This window comes from Desmodus rotundus, chromosome 12, assembly GCF_022682495.2.
Source record: "Desmodus rotundus isolate HL8 chromosome 12, HLdesRot8A.1, whole genome shotgun sequence".
Taxonomy (NCBI): Eukaryota; Metazoa; Chordata; class Mammalia; order Chiroptera; family Phyllostomidae; genus Desmodus; species Desmodus rotundus.
In genome coordinates this window covers 68,882,620-68,906,221 of record NC_071398.1, presented here as the reverse complement: position 1 = coordinate 68,906,221, position 23,602 = coordinate 68,882,620, and the positions used below count along the sequence as shown (strand labels likewise).

The 23,602-nt window shown below is 40.2% G+C and overlaps 1 protein-coding gene across 5 annotated transcripts; it reads right to left on the bottom strand.

Annotated features, from left to right (window-relative positions):
• Positions 1–1,922: 1,922 nt before the first annotated feature.
• On the bottom strand, positions 1,923–22,777 carry PRPF3 (pre-mRNA processing factor 3). Of its 5 annotated transcripts, XM_071219724.1 has the most exons (17): positions 22,634–22,777; positions 20,350–20,536; positions 19,606–19,736; positions 18,226–18,321; positions 17,454–17,600; positions 15,801–15,884; positions 15,357–15,577; positions 14,443–14,749; positions 13,654–13,820; positions 12,679–12,758; positions 10,700–10,843; positions 9,491–9,590; positions 9,205–9,318; positions 8,122–8,240; positions 7,085–7,168; positions 5,691–5,752; positions 1,923–2,310 (listed from the first exon to the last, which is right to left on the bottom strand). In XM_071219724.1, exons 5-17 carry the CDS (start codon positions 17,469–17,471, stop codon positions 2,164–2,166), a joined length of 1,647 nt encoding a protein of 548 aa, XP_071075825.1. In that variant the 5' UTR covers positions 17,472–17,600; positions 18,226–18,321; positions 19,606–19,736; positions 20,350–20,536; positions 22,634–22,777; the 3' UTR covers positions 1,923–2,163. The 5 variants fall into 5 exon arrangements, with proteins under 5 accessions (XP_071075825.1, XP_024426126.1, XP_045059676.1 ...); XM_024570358.3 differs by lacking the exon at positions 18,226–18,321; XM_045203741.3 differs by lacking the exons at positions 18,226–18,321; positions 22,634–22,777 and adding an exon at positions 22,514–22,633.
• Between the last annotated feature and the right edge of the window lie 825 nt (positions 22,778–23,602).

Here is a 23,602-nt window from a genome sequence, read left to right as displayed (position 1 = left end):
TATTGAAGAAAAAATTAAATTTAGTGTAGCCTAAGTGCACAGTACTTATGGTCTACAATACTCTAATGTCCTAGGCCTTAACATTCCTTTACGACCCAGAGCAATGTCCATTCATGCTACGTACCCTATACAGATGTACCATTTTTTTACCATAATTTTACTATACATTTCTGTTTAGAGATGCTGATACTCAGATACCATTGTGTTGGTTTCCTCCAGTATTCAGCAGTGACACGGCATACAGGTTTGTAGCCTGTGTGTCGCAGGCTGTATCATCTCGGTTTGTGTAAGTGCACTCTATGATGTTCACAGTGACATCACCTAATGACCCATTTTCAGAACACACCCCCATCGTTAAGCAATGTATGACCATATATTTAGTACAAATATACCTTTTACATTATGAAGTTGTGTATAAATTATTTACACATATATTTGTGATGGATCTTTAATAAAAGCAAGAGCTCTTTTAAAAAAAAAACTTTATTTACTTTTAGAGAGAGGGGAAGGGAGGGGGAGAGGGAGAGAAACATTGATTGGTTGCCTCTCACACACCCCCAATTCAGGACCAGGCCCACAACCCAGGCATGTGCCCCGACTGGGAATTGAACCTGCAACCCTTTGGTTCATAGGCCAGTGCTCAATCCACTGAGCCACACCAACCAGGGCCAAAAGCTGTTATTTCTATGACAATCATTTCCCCTCCTGGATTTGGTTATATCAAGAAATTATCAAAAACAAGTTCAATTCTTCAGCTCCCAAGTCTCAGATACAAAGCTGATTACTAGCAAGCAACTAGTCTTCATTGTTGGAAGCCTGGCTTTTCCAGATTTTATCCTGCTCCAGAATTAGTGACCTCACCTGTCTGGGTTATAGTTTGACCTTTTGCACTCCTGCCTTTTCCCACCTCTTTTATCCTAGTGCTCCCTACTACTGCCTTTAAATTGAAACTCTAACCAGCACCTGAAAGATACATTCTGTTACTTTTATAACAGAATGTTATAATTTCTGGTCAAGTATCCAATACTGCCTAGTAAGCTCCAATCAGCAGTTCAGAGCTCTGATGGTTACTACGTTCGATTCATTTGCACCAAGTCCTCAACAGGTAACATGAAATATAAAGATAGCTATGGTAAGAATTTGACTCTAGTGGATACTTATTCTGACTCCAATACTCCTAAAACTAAACCAGGAACATTAAATGTTTAAACAGAACATCTAGTCAGATTCTTGAGGGCAGGAGTTTGGGAGAAAACCTAAATGTTGTCTTTTAGAAAAGGATTTTTAAAAAATATTAAAGTGAGGAAGTAGGCTAAATTCCCATTCCACTTTACAAAAGTGACATGTAACATCCTCCTTGGATTTTCCCTCTGCATTTACTTGACACACATTCTCATACATGCACCCATTTGAGGAACTGATTTCTTGTCAAGAATGCTTAGCTCTGGCTGGTGTGGCTCAGTGGACTGAGTGCTAGCCTGTGAACCAATAGGTCACTGGTTTGATTCCCAGTCAGGGCACATGCCTGGGTTGCAGACCAAGTCCCCAGTAGGGGGCGCGCAAAAGGCAACCACACATTGATGTTTCTCTCCCTTTCTCCGTCCCTTCCCTTCCCTCTAAAAATAAATAAAATCTTAAAAAAAGTAATCTACCTTCTGACTCTATATACTGAAAGCTGAGAGATGGACACTCATTTGTTCCCCCCTCACTCACTGAACACCTCTTCTGCTTCAGGAAAATGGTTTTATCACTCTTGCCCCAAGATGAGGTCTGAAAATTTCCATTAGACCTCAAAAATACATACCATTCATCCTCCCATCCATTCATATACATAAACATCAATGACAAAATTTGCTTTTTCCATAGCAATTGCTAGAAGTCTGGAGAAAAAATCACCTGAAGACCCAAACTCCAATACCTGTGAGTGTGTGAAAAATACCATACAAACTTTAAAAATAACTCTTTAATCATATGCACATAAGGGGAGTAAAGGGCAGCACCAGGCTGACAGGGGAAGGGAGCAATGTGTTCTCCCTTTGTCCCAGTGTCAGCTTGGCACAGTTCTGAGATCACACACACAAGTGGGCACGGCTGGGAAGTAGAATAAGGGAGAGAACTGAAGAAACATGGGCAAGGGGGTAGAGGCAAGGGCTTGCAGTAGTCTCAGTCGGTGCACTCCAACACAGATTCGCTTAGGGCAAGGTCCCAGTAGTGTTCAGCCCCGTGCTTTTTGAAATGCTCCCGAGCCATGTTCTCTGTAGGGCACTGTTTGAATTTCATATCCCCAAAGCTCCGGTCTTTGGCTGTACCCTGGGAAAGAGACAAAATGGGTAATAAAAGCAGTACAATTTCTAGTTTAAATCAGTACATAGCGGCGATTTTCAACAGGTGTGCCGTGCCTCAAGAATTTTTAAAACACACAATACCTGACTATTTAGGCAGGTGCACTGACCTTCTTTCCCTTAGATTGTCCAAAAAAAAAAAAAAAAAAAAAAGACAATAGTGAACCATGAAACCATGGCCATCTGGTTTGAATTAATCAAAATTATCTTTTTGTCAGACCAGCAAAAAATGTATTTTCTGGTGCGATGCAGAATTTTAGTAATTAGCTTATGTGACCATGATATGAAAAAGACTGAAAATCACTGAGATATAGTATAATTTTATAAAGTCTAATGCTTGATTGTGTAGCAATGTGTCTAACTGAAAGTGATTTTTATGGTGAAAGCAATTCTTTTTTTTTCTTTTAAAATTTTATTTATTTTTAGAAAGAGAGGAAGGGAGGGAGAAAGACAGGGAGAGTAACATTGATGCGAAAGAGAAACATCCATCGGTTGCTTCTCCTACATGTCCCAACCGGGCATTGAATCTGCAACCCAGGCATGTGCCCTGACTAGAAATTGTTCTGGCCATCTTTTGGTTCACAAGCAGGCTCAATCCACTGAGCCACACCAGCCAGGGCTGGTAAAAGCAATTCTAATCTCCATTTCTTTGTATGTTTGTGTGAGTTTTCATGAATTTATACATAAGGGTTTTTTCTTTTGACTCAATGGAGGATGAGAGGTCTGTGGCCTGCCTGGGTGGAAAAGCAAGTCAGGAAGAACTATAGAGGGTGAGATGGTATGAACTTGTCTCCCACCAGGCCTCCAGGACTAGATTTGGGCCTTTCAGGAGAAAGGTGTTAGAGAACCAGAGGCTGAAGGACTCTTTTCACAGGACTTAGTGAGACCCTGTGTACAAGAAGGAGGCTTGGGCCCAGTGATAAAGAACAATAAAGGGACAAGGGGAAAGAGAGGGAAAGGGGAGCCAGGGGGCTACCTCCACAGATCTATAATAGAAAAATATACAGTAACTGGGTGGAAGCGCATTGTCACCAAAGGCACCAGCAACAAAGATAGTCATAAAGTGCTACCTCAAGTCTTTCAGGAATCAGATTCCAATAAGGAGACTGGAACAGAACTTGGCTTATTTCTGAACCTGAGATGCGATTCCTGAGGACACTCAGATAGATGGAAGAGAATTTGAAAGAGATGAAGAGACTGGGACATTAAATATACAGGTGGGGACTTATGAGACAAAAAAATAGGTATTATGGTTATTATGACCAAATATGTATGCATAAATTAGAGGAATATAGGGTAAGACAGAAGGCTGCATGAAAAACAATTAGTAGCAATTACCCATAAAGTGTGATCTTAAAGAATCAGGGAGCCCTGCTGACATGGAGTGGATTGAATGCTGGTCTGTGGACCAAAAGGTTTCTGGTTCGATTCTCAGTCAGGGCACATGCCTGGGTTGTGGGCCAGGTTTCCAGTGGGAGGCATGCAAAAGGCAACCAGTTGGTAGTTCTCTCGCACAATGATGTTTCTCTCCCTCTTTCTCCTTCCCTTCCCCTCTCTCTAAAAATAAATAAATAAAATCTAAAAAAAAAGAACCAGGGAATCAAAAAAGAACTATTTCAGTAAGTGCTCTTTTTTGTTGTAGGAATTTATTTTAATAAGCATTCACCACGCTTTCTTTAAATTCTCATCTGAGGACGTGTTTATTGATTTTAGAGAGGAAGGGACAAAGACAAACATGGATCAGCTGCCTCCTGTATGAATCCCAACTGTATGTATGAGATTGAACCTGCAACCTAGGTATGTGCCTTCACTGGAATCCAACCACCTTTTGGTGCATGGTCTGATGCTCCAACTAACTGGGCCACCTGCCCAGGGCAGCATTTACTACTTTTGTAATAACTTAATACTTTTATAATAAAGAACTAGTTGCTAAATATGAGCACATTTAAAAAATAGAAGATACACATGAATCAACACAAGAGAATATAAAATGAAAACAACAAATACAAAGGTAAAAAATATTTACAATGCAATGAATGTATTTTGGAGTGGGAATAAAAGGATTACTGTACTATATCAAGATAAGAATATAGTTACTGAGAAAAGAAACTTTTAATAGTTCCTAGAGAAACTGTATTTTATGCTTCAAAAAAGGGTGAATAATGCATAATTCACAAACTGGCCTGAATAAGCCCATTCATTTATTCATTCATTCATTCTTCAGAACTAATGCTGGTTCACTAAGATTTCAGGGATGAAAGAACTATACAACCAAAAAAAAAAAAAAAAGTTCCATTTGAAGAGTGATTTATTTACATTTTATGAAGTACCATTATATAATAATCTAATTAGGTTTTCAAACAAACAAATAACCTTTGCCCTGGCTGGTGTGGGTCATTGTCTGGTGTGGGCTGGTGCTGGTATCGGAGCACTGTCCAATAAACCAAAATGTGGTGGGTTTGTTTCCTTGTCAGGGCACATGCCTAGGCTGTGGGTTCAGTCCCTGGTTGGTGCACGTATGAGAGGCAACTGATCAATGTTTCTCCCTCACATCAATGTTTCTCTCCTTCTCTTCCTCTCCCATCCCCTCTCTCTAAAATCAATTAGCATGTCCTCCAGTGAGGATTAAAAAAAAAAAACTCTATAGGGAGGGAAAATTATAACCACATTTTATAGACAAAAACAACAGTATTGAATTTTAATGCCTTGCCCAGCTACATAGCTAACAAGTAGTACTGACCAGACTCACAACTTTCTAGTCTTAAGTTTAGTATTTCTTTCACTATATCCAAACAAAAACCCAACAATTAATTTCCCTCTTTATAAGCCTGATCTATGACTATGAAATACTCAGTTGAGAATTTGTAATCTTGCCACAGGTTTTCCAAACTGTTCTCCAGATGGTAGATCCTAACATACTTACCAACTAAACTAAAATATAATGAGGAAGAATTTGCTGCCAAACATTTAACAACAAATTCTGGGGAAAAAACAAACAAACAAAACTCACCCACAAGTTATGTAATAGAGTCATTGTTTAGTTTTTACCATTCCACTGTTCTATTTGAATAGTCGGAACAATCAAGAATTAGCTCAAGTTCTACTTCACTGTTTAATAAAGAATCACTATCCTGGCCCTGGCCCGTGTGGTTCATCTGGTTGAATGTCAGCCCATTAACCAAAAAGTTGCTGGTTGAATACCTGGTCAAGGCACATGCCTGGGTTGTGTGTTTGGTCCCCCATCGGGGCATGTGTGAGAGGCAACCAATCGATGTTTCTCTCCCCCTTTCTCTCTCCCTTCCTTTGTCTGTAAAAAATAAATATTAAAAAGAAAGAAGAATCACCTACCTCCCAGACTAGTACACATTTGTTGGTTTTCTTCACAGCTTCCTCATCGGATTCCTCGTCATCTGGAAAAGACAATATAGCTAAATCTTGCTCTAGATTTAGACTAGAGACCAAGATTTAGGTTCTAAACAAACAGTGTTCAAATCTATCAAAATTCTTTTAAATACTGTCACCCTTTACCATGTACTGCAATCAAATGTCTTGTTACTCTTCACCCCAAATCAGACTGGAAGCTTCACATAGGCAGGGAAATTAATTCAACAAACATTTACTGAGCACCTAGTATGTGTCAAGAACTGTGCTGGGTACTGAGAATACATGGATAAGTGAAAGACAAGCAACCAAAATAAAAATTTGTCCTAAGCACTTTGAGAGCAAGGCTTCAGATGCCAGATGGTAAGAGTCTATCCTCAGGGAGGTTTTAGTCTAATGGAGGAGGGCAAATATACCAAATAAAAATAGAACACTTGTAAAACAAAATATAGGTCAATTGTTACAAAAAAAAACCAAAACCAAAACCAAACCAAACCAAAAAAACCCTACTCTGTGAAGTTAAAAATACTTTAAGGCCAAAAAGTATAACAGGGCAAAAGTCAGATTTAAAAAAAAAGCCTTGCCCTATCTGGTGTGGCTTGGTGGACTGAGCTCTGGCCTACGAACCAAAAGGTTGCTGGTTTGATTCCTGGTCAGGGCACATGCCTGGGCTGCAGGCCAGGTCCTCAGTAGGGGGCGCTCGAGAGGCAAGCACACATTGGTGTTTCTCTCCCTCTCTTTCTCCCTCCCTTCCCCTTTCTAAAAATAAATAAAATCTTTAAAAAAGTCTCTGCATATGTTAAATGCTAAAAGAGGTTTTCAAAGAAGAATGAATGTTGATGGAAAAATGACAGCCAAGAGGATGTCAAATATACATATATATATATTTGATAAGATAAAGTTGGGCAAAAGAATGAAAAGTACATTTTTTAAAAAAGTACATTTTCTTGAACAAAGCAGAAAGCTTTTTTTGATCTCAAAGTCTTTTTGCCTTCAACCCTTTAAAAAAATTTTATCAAAAAGTAATACAGCCAATGTATGTATGAGAGCATATAGTGTGCTGAATTTTCAAACTAAATATACTCAAGTAATGGGTATTCAGATCCAGGGCAGACAGGGAAATTGGTAGAAAGGCCTGAAAGGACAGGCAGAAAAATAACTAACACTCATGCACATGATCACATAACAAATACAAATCACATAACAAATGTATGAATGTGTAGCATGCTCACAATCAAATGGGTCCTTCTAAAGTTCCTGAACACTACCCAGTGTTAGCAAGAATGTCATAGGTAGGGAACAGATGAATGGACAGAATACGACCCCCAACTCCCACCTAATCCCCTCTAACCCCCATTCACCATCTCCCTTTGTGTTAGATGTCTGTTCATCCCACTTTATCCGATGCAGCATAAGACGCTTAAATTTCTTCTGGGACTTGGGGCCTGGAAACAGAAAAGGAGAATTTTGCCAGGGTTGTGGAAGATGGTGGCATAGAAAGAACCTCTGAGCTCATTCAATGCTCAGATATTAATATGGTAGTTGAAGCAATACCAGGAACTACAGCTTAGGTCCTTTTACTCCAATGAATGTGGAAAGAGAGGCCCAGGATATTACAAAGTTCATCCGGAAAGAGTCCAGCCATTGTTAATATGATAATGGTCTGCACAGTATTGATATAACCTGGCAGCCAAGGGGAGTGAACTGGAATGTCCTATGTGCACAATGACAACTTCACTGTACTAGTCAGTGGGGACGGTAGATGACGTTGATTGAGTGAGCATGTGTAGGGTGTGGCTGTTGCACTCAAAATGACTGAGCCAGTAGGGCAATGAATCTACATCAAATTTTGTGGAAAGCTTGAAATTCCTCCATGGAAACTAGTCAGATGATTGATTCAGAAGGCTGCAGCTATGGGCAGCTGGTGATTGGCAGCTTCATCACAACAATGCGCCTGTTCATATATTACGTCTTGTGCAGTTTTTTGGGAAACATCCAATCACCCAGGTGACTCAGACCCCCTATAACCCAGATTTGGCACCTGTGACTTCTGGCTTTTCCCAAAACTAAAATCACCTTTGAAAGGGAAGAGTTTTCAGACCATTGATGAGATTTAGGAAATACAATGGGGCAGCTGATGGTGATTGGGAGAACTGTGTGAGGTCCCAAGGTACCTACTTTGAAGGGGACTGAGGCATCATTGTCCTAGGTAGAGTGTATCTTATGTCTTCACTAAATGTCTGTTTTTCATATTACACGGCTGGATACCTTCTGGACAGACCTTGTATACCCAAGTATGGTTCCAATATACTATCTTTTTCTCTTTTCTCCCACCATGCTAATGACTTCAAGGCCTAGGGTTGCCTGGGGACAATCTCCCTCATTTTTTCAGACTCACCCCCTTCCACTACTACCACGTTGACATCCTTGTGCAGTACCACCACCCCTGTCAGGTACAGTTGCCCAGCATTGGCCTCAATCTTGAACTTCTTGGCTGGATTGCTCAAATTTCGAACTCTGGAGAAGGGAAAGTTTAGTTATGGCTTTCATTTTAGCATCAGTAGCTGCCAGAATGGAATGGCAAATAAATAGATGAATCCAAAATGATTTTCTCTCTGAGGAAAAAAAAGGTCTTTGGAGTAATCAAACATACTAATGCGTAAAAGGCAGAACTGATGAGTCTAGAAGTATTTCCACTGTCTTACACGTCTTCAAAGTCTAGCACTTGGACGCCTCACAATGAACAGCAGGTGATCAGAATTTACCCAAGAACAAAGGAAGGTATTCACCATCATCTAAAAATACTTTTAATTGTTCTTGCCAGTATAAAGATCAACATATCCTTTGCCTTTATATGCTTAGAATGTAGTTACAATGCTATCCATAAAAAATTTCTAAGATACATGAAAAACTGTTCGGAGCAATTACCCATAGCGAGTGGACCTAAGGGATCAGAGAACAGGAAGGGAACTTCCCCTTAAGTGTACTTCTGTACTGTCAGAATTTTTTTTTAATAGGGATTCACTACTCTTATACCACTTTTTATAATTAAGAACTAGCTACTAAACATGAACTTGTTCTAACATAAGAGAATAAAAACATTAACACAAAAGTAATAGTGTATAAAGTGCAATCTGGAGTGGGACTAAAAGGATTTCTGCAGTACATCAGGAGACGTAGGGTACTTTATGCTGCAAAAAGCACATGATCCTTAGTTCACATCTTGGCCTGAGCAAGTACATTCATTCATTCACTCATTCTTCAGAACTATTACTGGTTCACTAAGAAGACTTCAGAGACAGAAGAGTAAGTCTCACCATTGTAAAAGATTTACTAATTCCTACTTCACACTAGGGTCATTTAAAGAGGGTAGGGGCTGATAATGTTACGTATGCTTTTAGGCCACAGTAATTCTCTCTCAAGAACTTGGAAAATGTTTTGGTGTTTCGAAGGGGAAGGCTGGCCCATTTTGGACACCTACCTATATACAGATATGTGTACCCCCTGTGATATGTCTTCTTTAAGTTTTTTAATTTTCTTGACCTTTCTCTGTTCTGCTGTTAGTTTTCGGGCAGCGTTGGCCTCTTCATGCGCTCTGTCGTGACAGGAAGGACATCCACAAGTGAGAAAGGCATTGAAGATCAGAGGCAGGGCTGAGGGAAAGAGAGAGCAACGGAGGACTCTCCCCTTCCTTCAAATATGGATCCCCCAGAAGAGCTTGGGAAACATACTTGCCCTGGGTTTCCACCCAATCCCATGGCACTTACTTCTGTCTTTTTGCCATCTGAGCTCTGACATGGGCTTCTACCTTCGTGGGGTCTTGAACAGCTTCTGTTCCTAATACTCGCATCAAATTGGAAATTCTCACTGTAGGGGAGAGAGAACAGAAATCAATCTCTGAAGCTGCTTCTCCAGCTGGGATAACCTATCCTCTCCTCTACCAATTCATATTGTTTATCTATTTCAATTCTGCTCAAAACTCACCTCTTCCAAAAGCTCCTACCTTGAAAAGCCCATATAGTTAACTCGGCATTAGTGGCAATTCACACAATTAATCTAAATAGTTGGTATGCATTTATTTACATGGCTTAAAAATTTTATGAAAGACAAGGAACTTATACTTTTTAAGTGTTCTTGTTTTTCATTTAAAAATATTGTTTTTAATTCTTACCCGAGGATATTTACTGATTTTAGAGAGAGGAAAGGGGTGGGGAGTAGAGAAAGATAGTGAACCATCAACATGAGAAACATCAGCTGGTTGCCTCCCATAAATGCCCTGACTGGGGATAAAACCCGCAAGGTCTTGGTGTATGGGAGAATGCTCCAAATAACTGAGTCGCCCAGCCAGGGCTATTTTCTTTTTTTAAATTGAATTTATTGGGGTTATATGGCTCAATAAGATTATACAGGTTTCAAGGGTACCACACATCATCTGCACGCTGTACTGTGTGCTCGCTGTCTGAAGTCTAGTCTCCTTCTGTCACCATTTATCCCCCATTTACTCTCTTCCACGCAGGAAACTTAATTTCTTTGGTATTTTCACTCTGATAAAAGCATGTAGTTGAAAAGATCCTATACATAACAAGACTCACTCAAAATATTACTGGAATGACAATGGAAACTATAGGAGTTAGGTTTCTTTTTTAACTGTATTTTCATTTTTCAAATGTTAAGAATTATGTACATAACCTTTCTATGCAAATAGTGCAACTACCATCTTCACGAATTTCAAGACCATATTCTTCCAGGAAGATCAGTGTGTTATATGACCAATAATACTCACACCTTAATTACACCAACAATGAATATGTTGATCTTTTTAAATAAGGAAAGATAGTAGAAAATTTAAGAAAGGAAAAAACCCACCAATAAACGATTCTTGGAAACAGCACCCAAATACAGACAGATGCTGAAGTTCCTCTAGAAATACAGAGAGCAACATGCCTCCCTTTCATCCCTGCTTTTAAAACATGTACCTTTAGGCTCTGGAGGAGGCATCAGGCCCAGCCTGACTTTCTCTTGTAGCTCCTTCTGTGCTTCCCTCCTTGTTTGCCTTCGAAGTTTCTTCTGTTCCTTCTTGGTAAGATAGACTCCCAGAGTAACTGGTGTGTCATTGTCAACTGTTAATCAGAGAAATGAGCAATAAGCACATTAGAGGGATGTAGGTGTTGTATCAATCACATGAAAAGAATCTTTAGTTTAACCATTTTGGTTATTTTTAGGTTGTGATAGTGGTAATAATGTTTTATTTTTAAAAAGCAGTCTATCTTTCGTGAGTAGTGTTCTAACTTGATTTTCTTAAAGCAATTGAACCCTTTATCAACTGAAATGTGGCAGATCTAGAAAACAAAATTAGAGCTGTTCTGGTCTGCTCGAGGATTTTGAGTAGGTGGGGGGGCTCTAGAATCCTATTTGGATCTTATCTCCTGAACTTTAATGTTTCTGTGTAATACAATTTGAAAACCATTTGTCAAGTTGATAAAATTTATAATTTTAGAGTTATAGGGAATGAAAAAATTCATCTGGACCCCCAAAGCAGGTTTATACAACTTTTTAAAACAAACACCTCCCCCCAACATTCTTCTAATGATCCACAATGATGATAGCTAAGTAGACTCTGATTAAGTAAAATTAAATGATTATTACGCCTTGTATTAGCTCAAGATCTCAATCTATTTTTCTGAAGTTACTGACAGCAAATTTACTAAGATATTATCTCCTCCATTCATCCCAAACCTGATGAAAGCATTAAAGTCTTTTAGGATCCACATAACTCTTGAAGAAGGCACATCAGTTAATATTACCTGCACATGAGAAAATTCTGTGTTCTAAGTGATTTACCCAAGGGACTCACCTAGTTAAAAACACAGCTTATCTCTTTTGACTCAGGTAATAGACTTTTTTCTTTTTTTAAATTAAGTTGGGGAGAAAGTATTTTATTTATTTATTTTTAGAGACAGGGGAAGGCAGGGAGAAAGAGAGGGAGAGAAACATTGATGTGAGACAGAAACATCCATCAGCTGCCTCTCGTTATGTACCCCAACCTGCACCCAACTGGCAACCTTACACTTTGTGGAATGACACCCAACCTGAGTCACGCTGGTCAGAGCTGAGCAAATAGACTTTTGCTACAAAAACGATAAAGAGAAAGACTGAAGACAAAGAAGATAGAAGAGCAGAAATTTAGAAGTGAAACACAAGACTGGAATTGGGAGTCAACACCATGGCAAAAGCCCAACTTGTAACAGACATCAATGAGGTCCTCTTGAGATTAGGTCTCAATGCTCTAGAGCTGCAATGTCCAATACTTTGGCCACTAGCCACATGTACCACTTAAATGTAAATTAATTAAAATAGACTAAAATTAGCTATGACTGGTATAACTCAATGGGCTGGTCATTGTCGGGCAAACTGAAAGGTCTCAGGTTTGATTCCTAGTCAGACACATGCCTGGGTTGCAGGCCACGCCCGTTGCTGGGGGTTTGCGAGAGGCAACTGATCAATGTTTTTTCCCCTCTCTTTCTCCCTTCCCCTCTGTCCAAAATAAATAAATAAAATCCCTTATTTTAGACAGTTGGGAAGGGAGAAAGAGAAGAAGAGAAACATCAATGTGTGGTTGCCTCTTGCACGCCCCTTGCTGGGGACCTGGCCCACAACCCAGGCATGTGCCCTGACTGGGAATCAAACCAGCAACCCTTTGATTCTCAGGCCAGCGCTCAATCCACTGAGCCACACCACCCATGGCTAAAAATAAATGAAATCTTTTTAAAAAACTGATTAAAATAAAAAATTCCGTCCCTCAGTTGTATTAGTACGAGTCAGTTTTCAAGTGCTCAATAGTCACAGGTGGACAGTGGCTACTGGATAGCCAGTGCAGATAAAGAACATGTCCATTTTCACATTGTCTATTGGATAATGCTTCTCTGGAGCCTTGAGTGAGTAATCTATATATTACCTGGAGGGTTGAGCTGGGCTGGATGTTCAACAAGATTTGTGATCCCAAAATAATCTTCTCTCTTGGGATTTTGCTCTGTACTAAAATTGGAGGAAGAGGAGAAAACAGAATGTGGGTAGAGATGATTCCAAGAGCAGTCTCGGAAACACAATGAAAAAACCCATTCTTTTTAATGTACTCAAGCACGTTTTAGTATTTGCATATCTCTAACATGTAATTATATTACACAGGATTTTCAAGATGAGAAAACTGGGTCCCACTAAGGTTGGATAACTCTCCACACCAGTGCAATCTTTTTTCTACTCTAACACCCCTCATGGACATCAGTCTGTCACTGTTACTGTTACTCCCTGTCACTGTTAGGAAGGGTAAGGAAAGGCCGAGACACACTCTCCTAAAGCCATGTACCAGAACAATAAAGCGGATATAGTTAATGTAATTGTTTCCCTTTTATTTTTCAATTAAATGTATTGGGGTGACTTTAGTAGTAAGACTATATGGGTTTCAAGTGTACATCTCCATGACACATGATCTGCATGCTGCGCTGTGTGTCCACCACCCACAGTCAAATCCTGTCACCATGTATTCAGCCCCCTTTACCCTTTCCAAGCGTTTCTCGTATGCTTTGTTTACTCTCTCTCCCATCAACTAAGAATCCTTGTTCTATTCTAGAACTAGATCTTTAAAAAACATAAACACCTATTTTAAGTAAAAAAAAGTAAGAAAATGCTAAAAGCAAATAACAATGTATAAAAAAGCAAATAATTTATAGATCTGCTCTTTTAGATTTGTGTCCATTCCTCCTACATAACCCAAAAAACTAAAAATAACCCATACAACATATTCTTCATAAGTATATGAGCTTGTATACAGTTACCTATTTCTCTTGGATTTTAAAAGTTTACTTAATGCATCAGTATCATCTCTCCCATTAAAACTCTAGTCTTATTAAAAGAAATTAACAAACAAACTCACAGGTCAAAGCCATTGGGGATGATGTAAGAGTCCCACCACTCAATTTCAGGAATATCCCCTTCCTTTAACTCCTTCTTTGGAGCAATAAGGGCCAGCCTAGTTGAAGCATGGATGCCTGTTTTTCGAGCTGCCTGTGAGATCTCTGCCTGCAGCTTCTCCAGTTGAGCCTAAAGACAAGATAAACCAAGAGAGGAAGATAAATTGGAGTCACAGAAAGCATCTAAGTAGTAGAATCCCAAATTTTAAAACACTCCTTTGTTGAACTCTTTACACCTAATGGAACTAGTTCATAATTTCTGAAAGCTTAGGGGGAAAACTATTCTCCTTTATTTTATCCTTTACTTAGTTGATTTACATACATCTCACCCTCATCACTGCCTCTTCACCCCACAATATGTGCCTGAAGCAAACATGCACAAATGAAACTTTATGAAAACCTCATTCTGAGAGGATGAAAATGAGAAGGCAAAAGTCACTGAATATAGTCAATTCAACTCGCTAGGTCTGTGGACTGTCTGCAGGGAATTTTAACACCAGGATAGCTTTCCTCAGCCACCCAAAGGGTTCTTAATTGTTTCCTTCCACTGTTATTTGGATGTGGAGAATTTTCAAATTCAATTTTATTTCCACCCAAGTTGAATGTAATTAAGAAGGCAAATGAGCTAAAAATCAAGTCTAATTGCCTAAAACACAGAGAACTGAGTTGAAAGTATTTTAGGACTGTATTTAATTTCCTCTGTTACCTTCCTAACTTCCTTGAAGTTCTAAGTTATATTCTATGCCAGATACCTTTGTCCGTAATCGTTGGGCAATCTTCTCAAATTTGCCCTTGTCATGGAATTTAAAAGTGCGTCTCTGTCGCTGGGAAGGGGCAATTGAAACTCGGGGGTCAAAATAGGTATTGGACTCCATGTCTTCTGATGGCTTTTCTTTAAGCTGTTGCTTGAATTGTTCTCTCTTTACAGCACGAATATTGGCCTTCAGAGTAGGCATGCGGTGTGTCAGCTCAATCTCCTTGCCTGTTGCGTCTACAGTGCGACCCTGCTCGTCGAGAATCAGTGGTGTAGGTTTTGTTTGATCTTTTAACTCCACCTTCCTGAAAAATAGCCCACAAAGAAATAAACTGCATGTGGAACAATAAGGCAAACAGAAAATAAAACAAATCAAAATCCAACAATGGCAGGATGATGCTCAACCAAGTGAGCCATGCTGGTCAGGGCCTCACCTAATGGGGTTCAATGGATACAGTTGAGTTAAAACCAGGAGACCTGATTCTACTCCTAGCTACAGTATTAGATAAATAACCGTAACCTCAGTCCTACCAATTATAAAAAGACTGTAAACTTTGCAACAAGGAAGCCAAGAGAATACATTAAATTGGTATTTATTCAGCATATGTAAGAAATAGGTAACTGTAAGAAATGATTTAGGTTCCTTGGCAGAAAAGGATCAATAACATTCAAAGAAGCCCTGGCCAGGTAGCTCAGTATATTAGAGCATCATCCTGATACACCAAGGTGGCGGGTTTGATTCCTGGTCAGGGCACACAAATGCATAAAGAAGGGGAACAACAAATTGATGTTTCTCTCCCTCTCCCCATCACTTTCCCCTCTCTTTCTAAAACCAATTTTTAAAAAATTGTGGTCACTTAAAAAAAAATCCCTCAAAGGCATTTGTTGCTTCTCAAGCTTCAAGATACTCACGGGGGAGCAATGCCCATGGCATGAAGATTGGCCAGGCCCACCATGTTGGCATTGCCAATGAGCCCTGGCTTTAGTGCCAACTGGGCTTGGATGCGGGCTTGCAGTTCAGCTGCTTTCCTTGCTTTCTCAATGGCATCATTCATGAAAGTGGCGGCTTGGGAGGGCTGAATGGTGTTGCCAATTGGAAGTCGCTCTGGTTGGGAGGAAGAAGGAGTCTTTGGCTGTGAGACAGAGAAAAAGAAATCAGAATTAGACGGATTAGGCAGGCGGGCAAAAAGAGTAGTAGACTGTGGAAGGGCGCGTGCAGTCACTTCTCACACTCACACACAAAGAGTAGTAGACTGTGGAAGGGCGCATGCAGTCACTTCTGGACTCTCATTCGAAAGTATGGCAAGAAGTTCTGTGCTAAAGATTATTCTTTTCAGAGTAATCTGGATACAATACCTGAGGTGTGGGGGGACTGATGAAGCTCAGTTGTTTTTTCCTCTCCTCAATTTGTCGTGTTGCTGCCTCCATCATCTGTTTGATCTGTTCTCAGGGGTGGGGGAAGAGTTGAAAAACTATTAATGTCTTTTCTATTTCTCCCATACAGGTTCCTAAATCCAAAAGGCTTTCAGGTCTAGAGGGCTAAAAACTTTTGAATGACATCATATTATGCCTATATCATCAGCTAGAAAATTTAGTAAAGATAAACCTACACAACTAAGCACTGGAATTTTTTAACCCATCTTCCCAAGGCAGGATTGGTATGTTAGGTAGTAACACATCAGAGAAACCTGAGTTTGAATCTTAACTCTGACAATTGATGCCTGTGTGACCTTGGACATCATATTTAATCCTTCAACTTCCAAGAGTGTAAAAGGGGTAAAAATAGTAGTACCTACCTAACCAGGGCAATTGTGAACATTTAAATAACACATGCAAAATTCCTAAAAGAACCCACAGAAATCATAACTTTAAAAAAAAATTATGTTATTGATCCCTGAATTCCTAGTTTGGATAACCAGAGACGACAATAAAAGGCCTGCTTCATAGTCTATATAAACCCCTTCTTCTGTCCAGAGAAATTCAGGGTGATAAGCTTTGAGGACACGACCAAATAACTCTTTTCAAATTTTGCAAGAGAACTGGTGTCGAGGGGCTCCAAAATATTTTTTAAAATTTATTTTTAACACTTTTTGAGTAGGTGATATATTTATATAGTTCAAAGTGTTAAAAGTACAAAAGGATATATTGTGAGTTCTTCCACCTCATTCTCTATTAAAAAATTATCAGTTTCCTTTCAGAAATATAAGCAAACCCATCTACCCATTTTATATATATATATATATATATATATATATATATATATATATATATATATATATTCATATATATATATATATTCATTCCACTCCCTCCCAAGAAACTTTAAATGATACAAACAATAGTTACTGCTTATGTGGTAACAAAATTATTTTAAACAGAGCCCATTTTTAAAACAAGATTTTATTTATTTTTAGAGAGAAGGGAAGGGAGAAGGGGAGAGAAACATCAATGTATGGTTGCCTCTCATGTGCCCCCTACTGGGGACCTGGCCCACAACCCAGGCATGTGTCCTGAAGGGGAATCGAACCAGCAACCCTTTGATTTGCAGGCCAGCGCTCAGTCCACTGAGCCATACTAACCAGGGCGTAAACAGAGCCCATTTTTATAAAAACCAGATAATTCCTATTAAAAAAAATACAAAGTCAACTTGAAATTATTTAAGTGGATTACACTTTCTCTGCACTATGTTTGGAAATTCTCCCCTAGCATCAAGCTGAGTTCTGATTATTTCAATAATTTTCTCAATGACCCAATGAGGTATATAACTCGGCAAATGAAGTATGTAACACACCTTGCTTGTTACTTAATGGGTACTCAGCAAATGCCATTTCATTAACCTTCAACTGGAATACTCCTGGTTAACCCAAGGAATGATGAAACATAAAACAGGAAAAAAAAGTTCCCCAGTACTAAACACTAGTTCACATAGAGGCCACACTAAAAAGAGAAGCAAGCATCTCTTGCTTCTTCAACTCACAAAATCACTATTTCCAGTTCTTAATTACTAACCTGGAGTTTAGTCAGCATGCCAGGGCTCTCTGAGGGAGGCCCAGGAATCACTTCTGGCTCCTCTTCCACCTCCTCAAAACGTGGAATCCGTCGCTTCTTTACTCCTGATGATTCCTTTGAGATCTCAGAGTCATCACCAAAAACTTCCTAAGGGAACCCAAGATGAAAGAAGAGTTGTATCCCTGCCCATGGGAGAAGAGAAGAATCATCCTAGTTCCTATCAGCATTCTGTGGCATTTCCCAGAGTCTCCTAGACCCTCCACCAAATGGACCGTCTCACCCAACTTCATCATTCTCCCACTCCAGTCAAGCAAATTTCATCCCCGTGTCCTTATAAACGTACCCATTTCATGGTCTTTGCAAATGCTACTGCCCGCATGTGTAATGATCTCCCTCAACTTTTCCACAACCCCTGTTCTAAATCCTGCCTAAGACTCACCTCCTCCAGGAAGTTTTCCTCATTAATAATCTCATCCCACTCTGATCAAACTGTTGTTTCGGCTCCTCTTAGCACTTAATATTTTGGTTCATACTATGTAAAATACATTCCGTTTGCCAAGTGTTAAGTCTTTCAATGTTAGTACTTCCTCCCAACTAGAGTCTAAGCTCTTCCAGGACAGGGGCTTTCTCTTTCTTCTTCAGTATTCCCCAATAATACTTGTTCTTATCAAACAATGGGAGCTCAAATATGCTGACTAATTTGCAAGGTGAATTTAACAGGACCAAGAATGGCCAACCGGAAGGGACAATGGGAAAAAGCAAATGTACACACCGGTGGTAGGCTTTGGGTGACATCCCCTCTTCACTAGGAGGGCTCGTGTTTTGCAAGGACATATCCTCGGCCAGGGGTGAGCGCTTCCTGGAACTCCTACAGTTCAAGAAAAAGGACTCTCCCATAATATATTGTGTGGGGTGGGGACTTGAATGGACCAAAATGGGACCCATATCCCAAGGCTATCTAGATACCTCCTTCAAGAAACCGTTTTTTATTTATCCCACCCCATCTAGGCACTTCATTCATAGCATGCCCTCAGCACTTATACAGCAGCATGCCCTGCCCTAACTCATCTTCTCTCTACAGATCTGTGTATAATGTGGATCGAGCATTCCCCTTTAAACATAATAAAATTCAACAAAAGTTTACACTCAACCCTAAGATTTACATGAAACTGCTATTCAGGTTTTTTAATTTGTGACTATATTTTGTTGTGTTCCCCCACCCCAACCCTTACATTGCAAATTCTTTTAAGGCAAGGACTCTCTTTCCTCTGATCACCCTCCAATGCCCTTAACACAAAGAACACATGAATATCTGTTTTTCTTGGTTCCACAGCCTGGCCAGGGAACAAGAAGACATTGCTTATTCACCTTTTGTGCCTCAGGAGAAGCAATAGGATAGCCAAGGTATCAAAAGCACTTTGGAAGGTTGGATGGGAGTCACAGAAAAGATTTTTTTAAGAGAGAGAGACGGAGAGAAACGAGATAGAGAGAGCAGCTATGATACTGCAAACACTCAGAGGCCATGACCAATCAGCAATCACAGAATAAAAAGTGAAGTAGGTAAGGGAATAACAATGGTCCATTTAAGTACTCTACTTATATGGCCAGATGACCAGCTATATGATAGACAGAAGAATGGCAGGCTCTCCAGACATATACTAAACAGTAACTGTTATTAGGTATCCATCCACCTGCAAGTCCACTGCAGAGAAACCTCTATAAAGGAGCAACAATGAGGTCTACAGCTCAGATAGCAGTGGAGCCACACTCTGAAACAATCTATCAGGTGTCAAGTAAATCAAAGCAGGAATTCTTAGATCAATCTGTAGATAGTAGTAAAGGGGGTGGGCGTGTGGGTGGGGAGGAAACACAGGGAAACATGAGAACTAAAACTCCTAACTGTATATGAAAAAATAAAGAAAGCTATCAATTATTTCCTTGGAATATTTCTACCCATGAACTTAGGTAGTTCATTACCATAAATTGGTGATAATGCAAGTTCATTTCACCCCTTCTGCTTTAGGTCTAAGATCCTCTCCTGATTATTAGGTATTCTAGTAGTGACTATCAAAGTGTGAGCCAGGTAAGCTCAGCAACTTTGTTACCATTCAAAACACTCCCGAGTTCACTAGATAAGTTAACTGTAACCTACCTTTAGCTCTCGTTTTCTGCTCCTGTCACTGCTGGACTTGGAATGTCTAGAGCTTCGGCCTTCCTCCACAGCCTCAAAAAGTTTGTCCACAAATCGGAGAGTAGAATCATCAAGAAAAGGTTTCAGATGGTCTGACAGGAAAAAAAGAGGTGGTGGGGTTGAAAAGGTAAGAGTACTTCAGTCTAATAGCAAGCACATGACAAACACCAACACTGAAAATTTATCCCTGGAAGGAAGGAAATGTTTTCTTAAGTTTTTTTGGTAGGATTCCCATAAATTCTCTTATATTGAATGACTTTACCCTATGAAGTAAAAATACAGTTATGATTTTTTAGAGTAGAAGTAGCACAGCCAGAGCAAATTTTGGGATTAAAAATCTCCCTAACCCTTCCCAAGTAGCACACTGTAACAGATGACTATTAATAAAATCTGTCTCCCTCCATTTTTTCATGTATAACAACTTCTGTATGTTCATACATCAGCTTGAATCTGAATGTACTCATCTTACTTTAACACATTTCCTAAGTAAATTTAACTTAGGTAATAGTATAGTGGTCAAAGGAAGTCAGTATGAGATTCAAAATGTCATAAAAATAAAAAATTAAAGAGCAAAATTAGTTATTTGGGGTAGTTCCATTATAATGTAAGAAAAACTAAAACGCAGCCTGACCCTACTGGGCAAGTTCAAAGCAATGCTTGGGGCCATCCTACATGGTAAGTCAGAAGATTCAGAAAGGTACATACCAGCTGCCTTCTTCTTGTCCATGCCCTTCCCCACACAGTTCAGTGCTGCTGTGACCACTGTGGGCTCTGAGAAGCCTAGTACCCTCTTCACTGTCTTCTCTACCCATGGTTTAAGCTCATCCAGCTCCCTCTTAGACAGTGCCATTCTTCAGGAAAAGGAGAGCTCAAATGGGATTCAATACTGCACCTACGAAGGAATCAGGAAAGACTTAAGTTAGAGGACAGGAAGAGACCCAAGTGGTTAGTACATCAGGAATGTCTTTCCCACTCCGATACTCAATCCTCAGGCAAGTTCTTCCACTTAATTTCAAGTCAAATTCTTTCCCTAAAACCCATATTCACAGCAAAAAGAACTACGTTACACTTGATTTTTAACCCTAACTCAGCAGCAGTAAGTCAATGAAATCTGTGGAACCAACCAACCAACCCTGGGAATAATCTAGTCTGAGAAATGAGTTCTAGCCTCTTTTCTAATCCTGTCTTATCAACAAGGACTGGCAAACGTATAACCTGAAAACAAAACTGAAAAAGTCTACCTAGAGGCCAGCTTTTCTATTTCTATTTCTAACTGGCATTCCTTAACTCAGTCTTGACCTATAGGTTTCCTTTTAAGGGAAGCAAATAAGGGAGACCAGTTATCCTACAGTAAAGCTCATAATCCTTAAAACTGTTGTGTCACATTTCTCTGAAGTCATATTCACCCCAGTGAGAATTCTGCACCCAGATAAAAGTAATCCCTCAGCTCAGGAAGGAATACTCGCATTTTGGATGGTCTCTCTCTTTGCCTTTCACCTTTATTTTCCTACTTTTTAGCTTAGCAGAGAAAACACTACCATAAAGGACTCTCTATAACAAATCCTTAATTTGTTATTTAATGCAAGTTAGTATAATTCTTAAACATTATTCATGTTAACATTTTGATCTCCTACCGGCATCTCCAAACTCCTCATGAGCATAGAGAAAATTTTATCGCCCCGATTTTCTCCACAATGCCTGAAAATCAATAAACTGCACTGACCTCCATTTCCAAGCTAACCTCCGCCCAGCAGTGCCACATATCAGGGTCTGATCTGTGAGTCAGTCTTTCAAGATGTTTTAAGGCATCTTTTCTCCTAAAACATTCAGTATGAATAACTTCTACGTTCTTGGCAGGTTTATCCTTTTTAGGACCTGTTGCTAAAAAGTGTATTTAATTTTGGAATAACCACATGGTGCTAATACAGTCATGAAACTAGGAGTGAAAGACTTTATGCCTCCACAACACATCACATGAACAGTTCTATGGTGACTCTATCCACTCATCATGAGACAGCAGTATAATCTATCAATCTCTACATATTTAATGTGCGCTGCCCAAAGCCGCCTTCAGGTACCACACAGAGTGAAGAAAGAGCTCACACTTAACAGCTGCGACACTGAGCACTACTATGTAGCAGTCTCTGGGCAAGTGATTACGCTGTGCCTCAGTTTACTCATCTTGCAAAATGAGGACAACTGCCATGCCTACGCTGTACTCAATTCATTCAATAAATATTGTGTAATTACTAAGTGTCAAGCAGCATGCTGGGTGCTGAGGATACATACAACAGTGAACAAAACACACAAGAATCCTCGCTTTAACAGAGCTTATATTCCCGTAGAATTAAGTCACAGGCAAAAAAGTGTAAGCAATTTGAAAACCCAAAGTAATAAGTGAGGTACTGGTCTATTAGATAAAATGTGTGTTCAGACACTATACTAACAGATGTATTCAAGTTCAACACAATACATAAGACAATATGCACATTAAACAAGCAGTGGGCAAAAATCAAAGTTTCACACAGTAACCAGCTTTGTCACTAACCAAATGTTGAACAATAACTGCGTGGGGCTGGTGTGTATGTTACGGTGTGGAGGGAAAGGCAGCATGATCTCTGAATGAGCAAGTAGCAGAACCCAATCTTGTGAATTTCCTTAGTCCCTGCGCTTCTTCCCTACAACCCGAGTTACCTCCCTGAAGCCCCCATTCTTCTCTGTTTGCTCTTTCCGCCTCTCCGACCGGCCTCTACCCCACCTGGTTCTACCCAAACTCCTCGCCTCTGTGCTAGTCTCCCCACCCCGTCCCCTTCCCGCCCCCGCCCTTTTCCTCTCAATAATCTCATTCCAACCCGCTCTCCCACGGAACCTTAAGCTCTTAGCTGCCTTCTCACTGAACCTTCCGCTTCGGTCCTCCTGTCGGACTGAGCCCTAGCCCCGGGGGCTCGAACCCGAGGATACCCTCTCTGGGCCCGGGGCCACTACTCACCCCACAAACTTCAGCCCCTGAGACGGAGCCCGAACGTTACACCGGAACCGGAAACCTTCTGACTGCCCTACGGCCTGCCGTCGCTACTGCCACCGCCACCGCCGCTTCCACGCCGCGGTCCTCCGACACGTGACGGGAGAGGGCCGGGCCGAGCCGCCGATTCGCGCAGCCTCAGTAGGCACCTTCTTGGTGGCGGAGCGCATGCGTGGTGGAGCCCTAAAGTTGCGCCACACGTGTTCCCGCCAGCTTCGTTTTCCCCAGCTAAATCCGTTAAGAAGATTACTGCAAAGTACCTGTAGCTTGAAGCAGACGTTGGGCTGCTTGCAGTGTGGAGAATGAGTGCGCTCAAGTTACACTAGAACTAAAAGCGAAGCTGAACGCGACCTTTCTGGTAGAACCTCAACCCTCCGCAACGGTCGACAGCACCAGCATTAGCCACGTCTCCTTAACCCTTCCCCCTTGGTTAAATTAACAGCGCCAAAGACCAACCACCCGGCAAAAAGTCGGCTATAGGATTCTGAAGATAGCGCCTCCCGCCTCGCCTTTTATTATTTCATTCATTAATTGACGGAACAAATATTATTGACTGCCTGCTAGCCTGTGCCAGGAATCCACTCACTGAGACTCAATGTTGCCTAATGATTAAGAGCCAGCACAGGCTTTAAAGGCCGACTGCTTAGGTTAATATTCCAGTTCTCCTACTCATTAGGCAAATTACTTAAGCCCTCTATTTCCTCACCTGTTAAAAAAAAAAAGGAAAAAATCCATCTCATTGGACTGCTGTGAGGACAGTGACTGAGAGTAATGCACTTAAAATAGTGCTGCTCAGAGTTCAATAAAACTACATGATATGTAAGATGTCCAATTGCCTACATAAATGTATAGTAAACATCTCTTAGATATTTTATACATTACTTACACCTACTATATAGACATAAGATAATTTACACAAATTACTAAACTCGATTC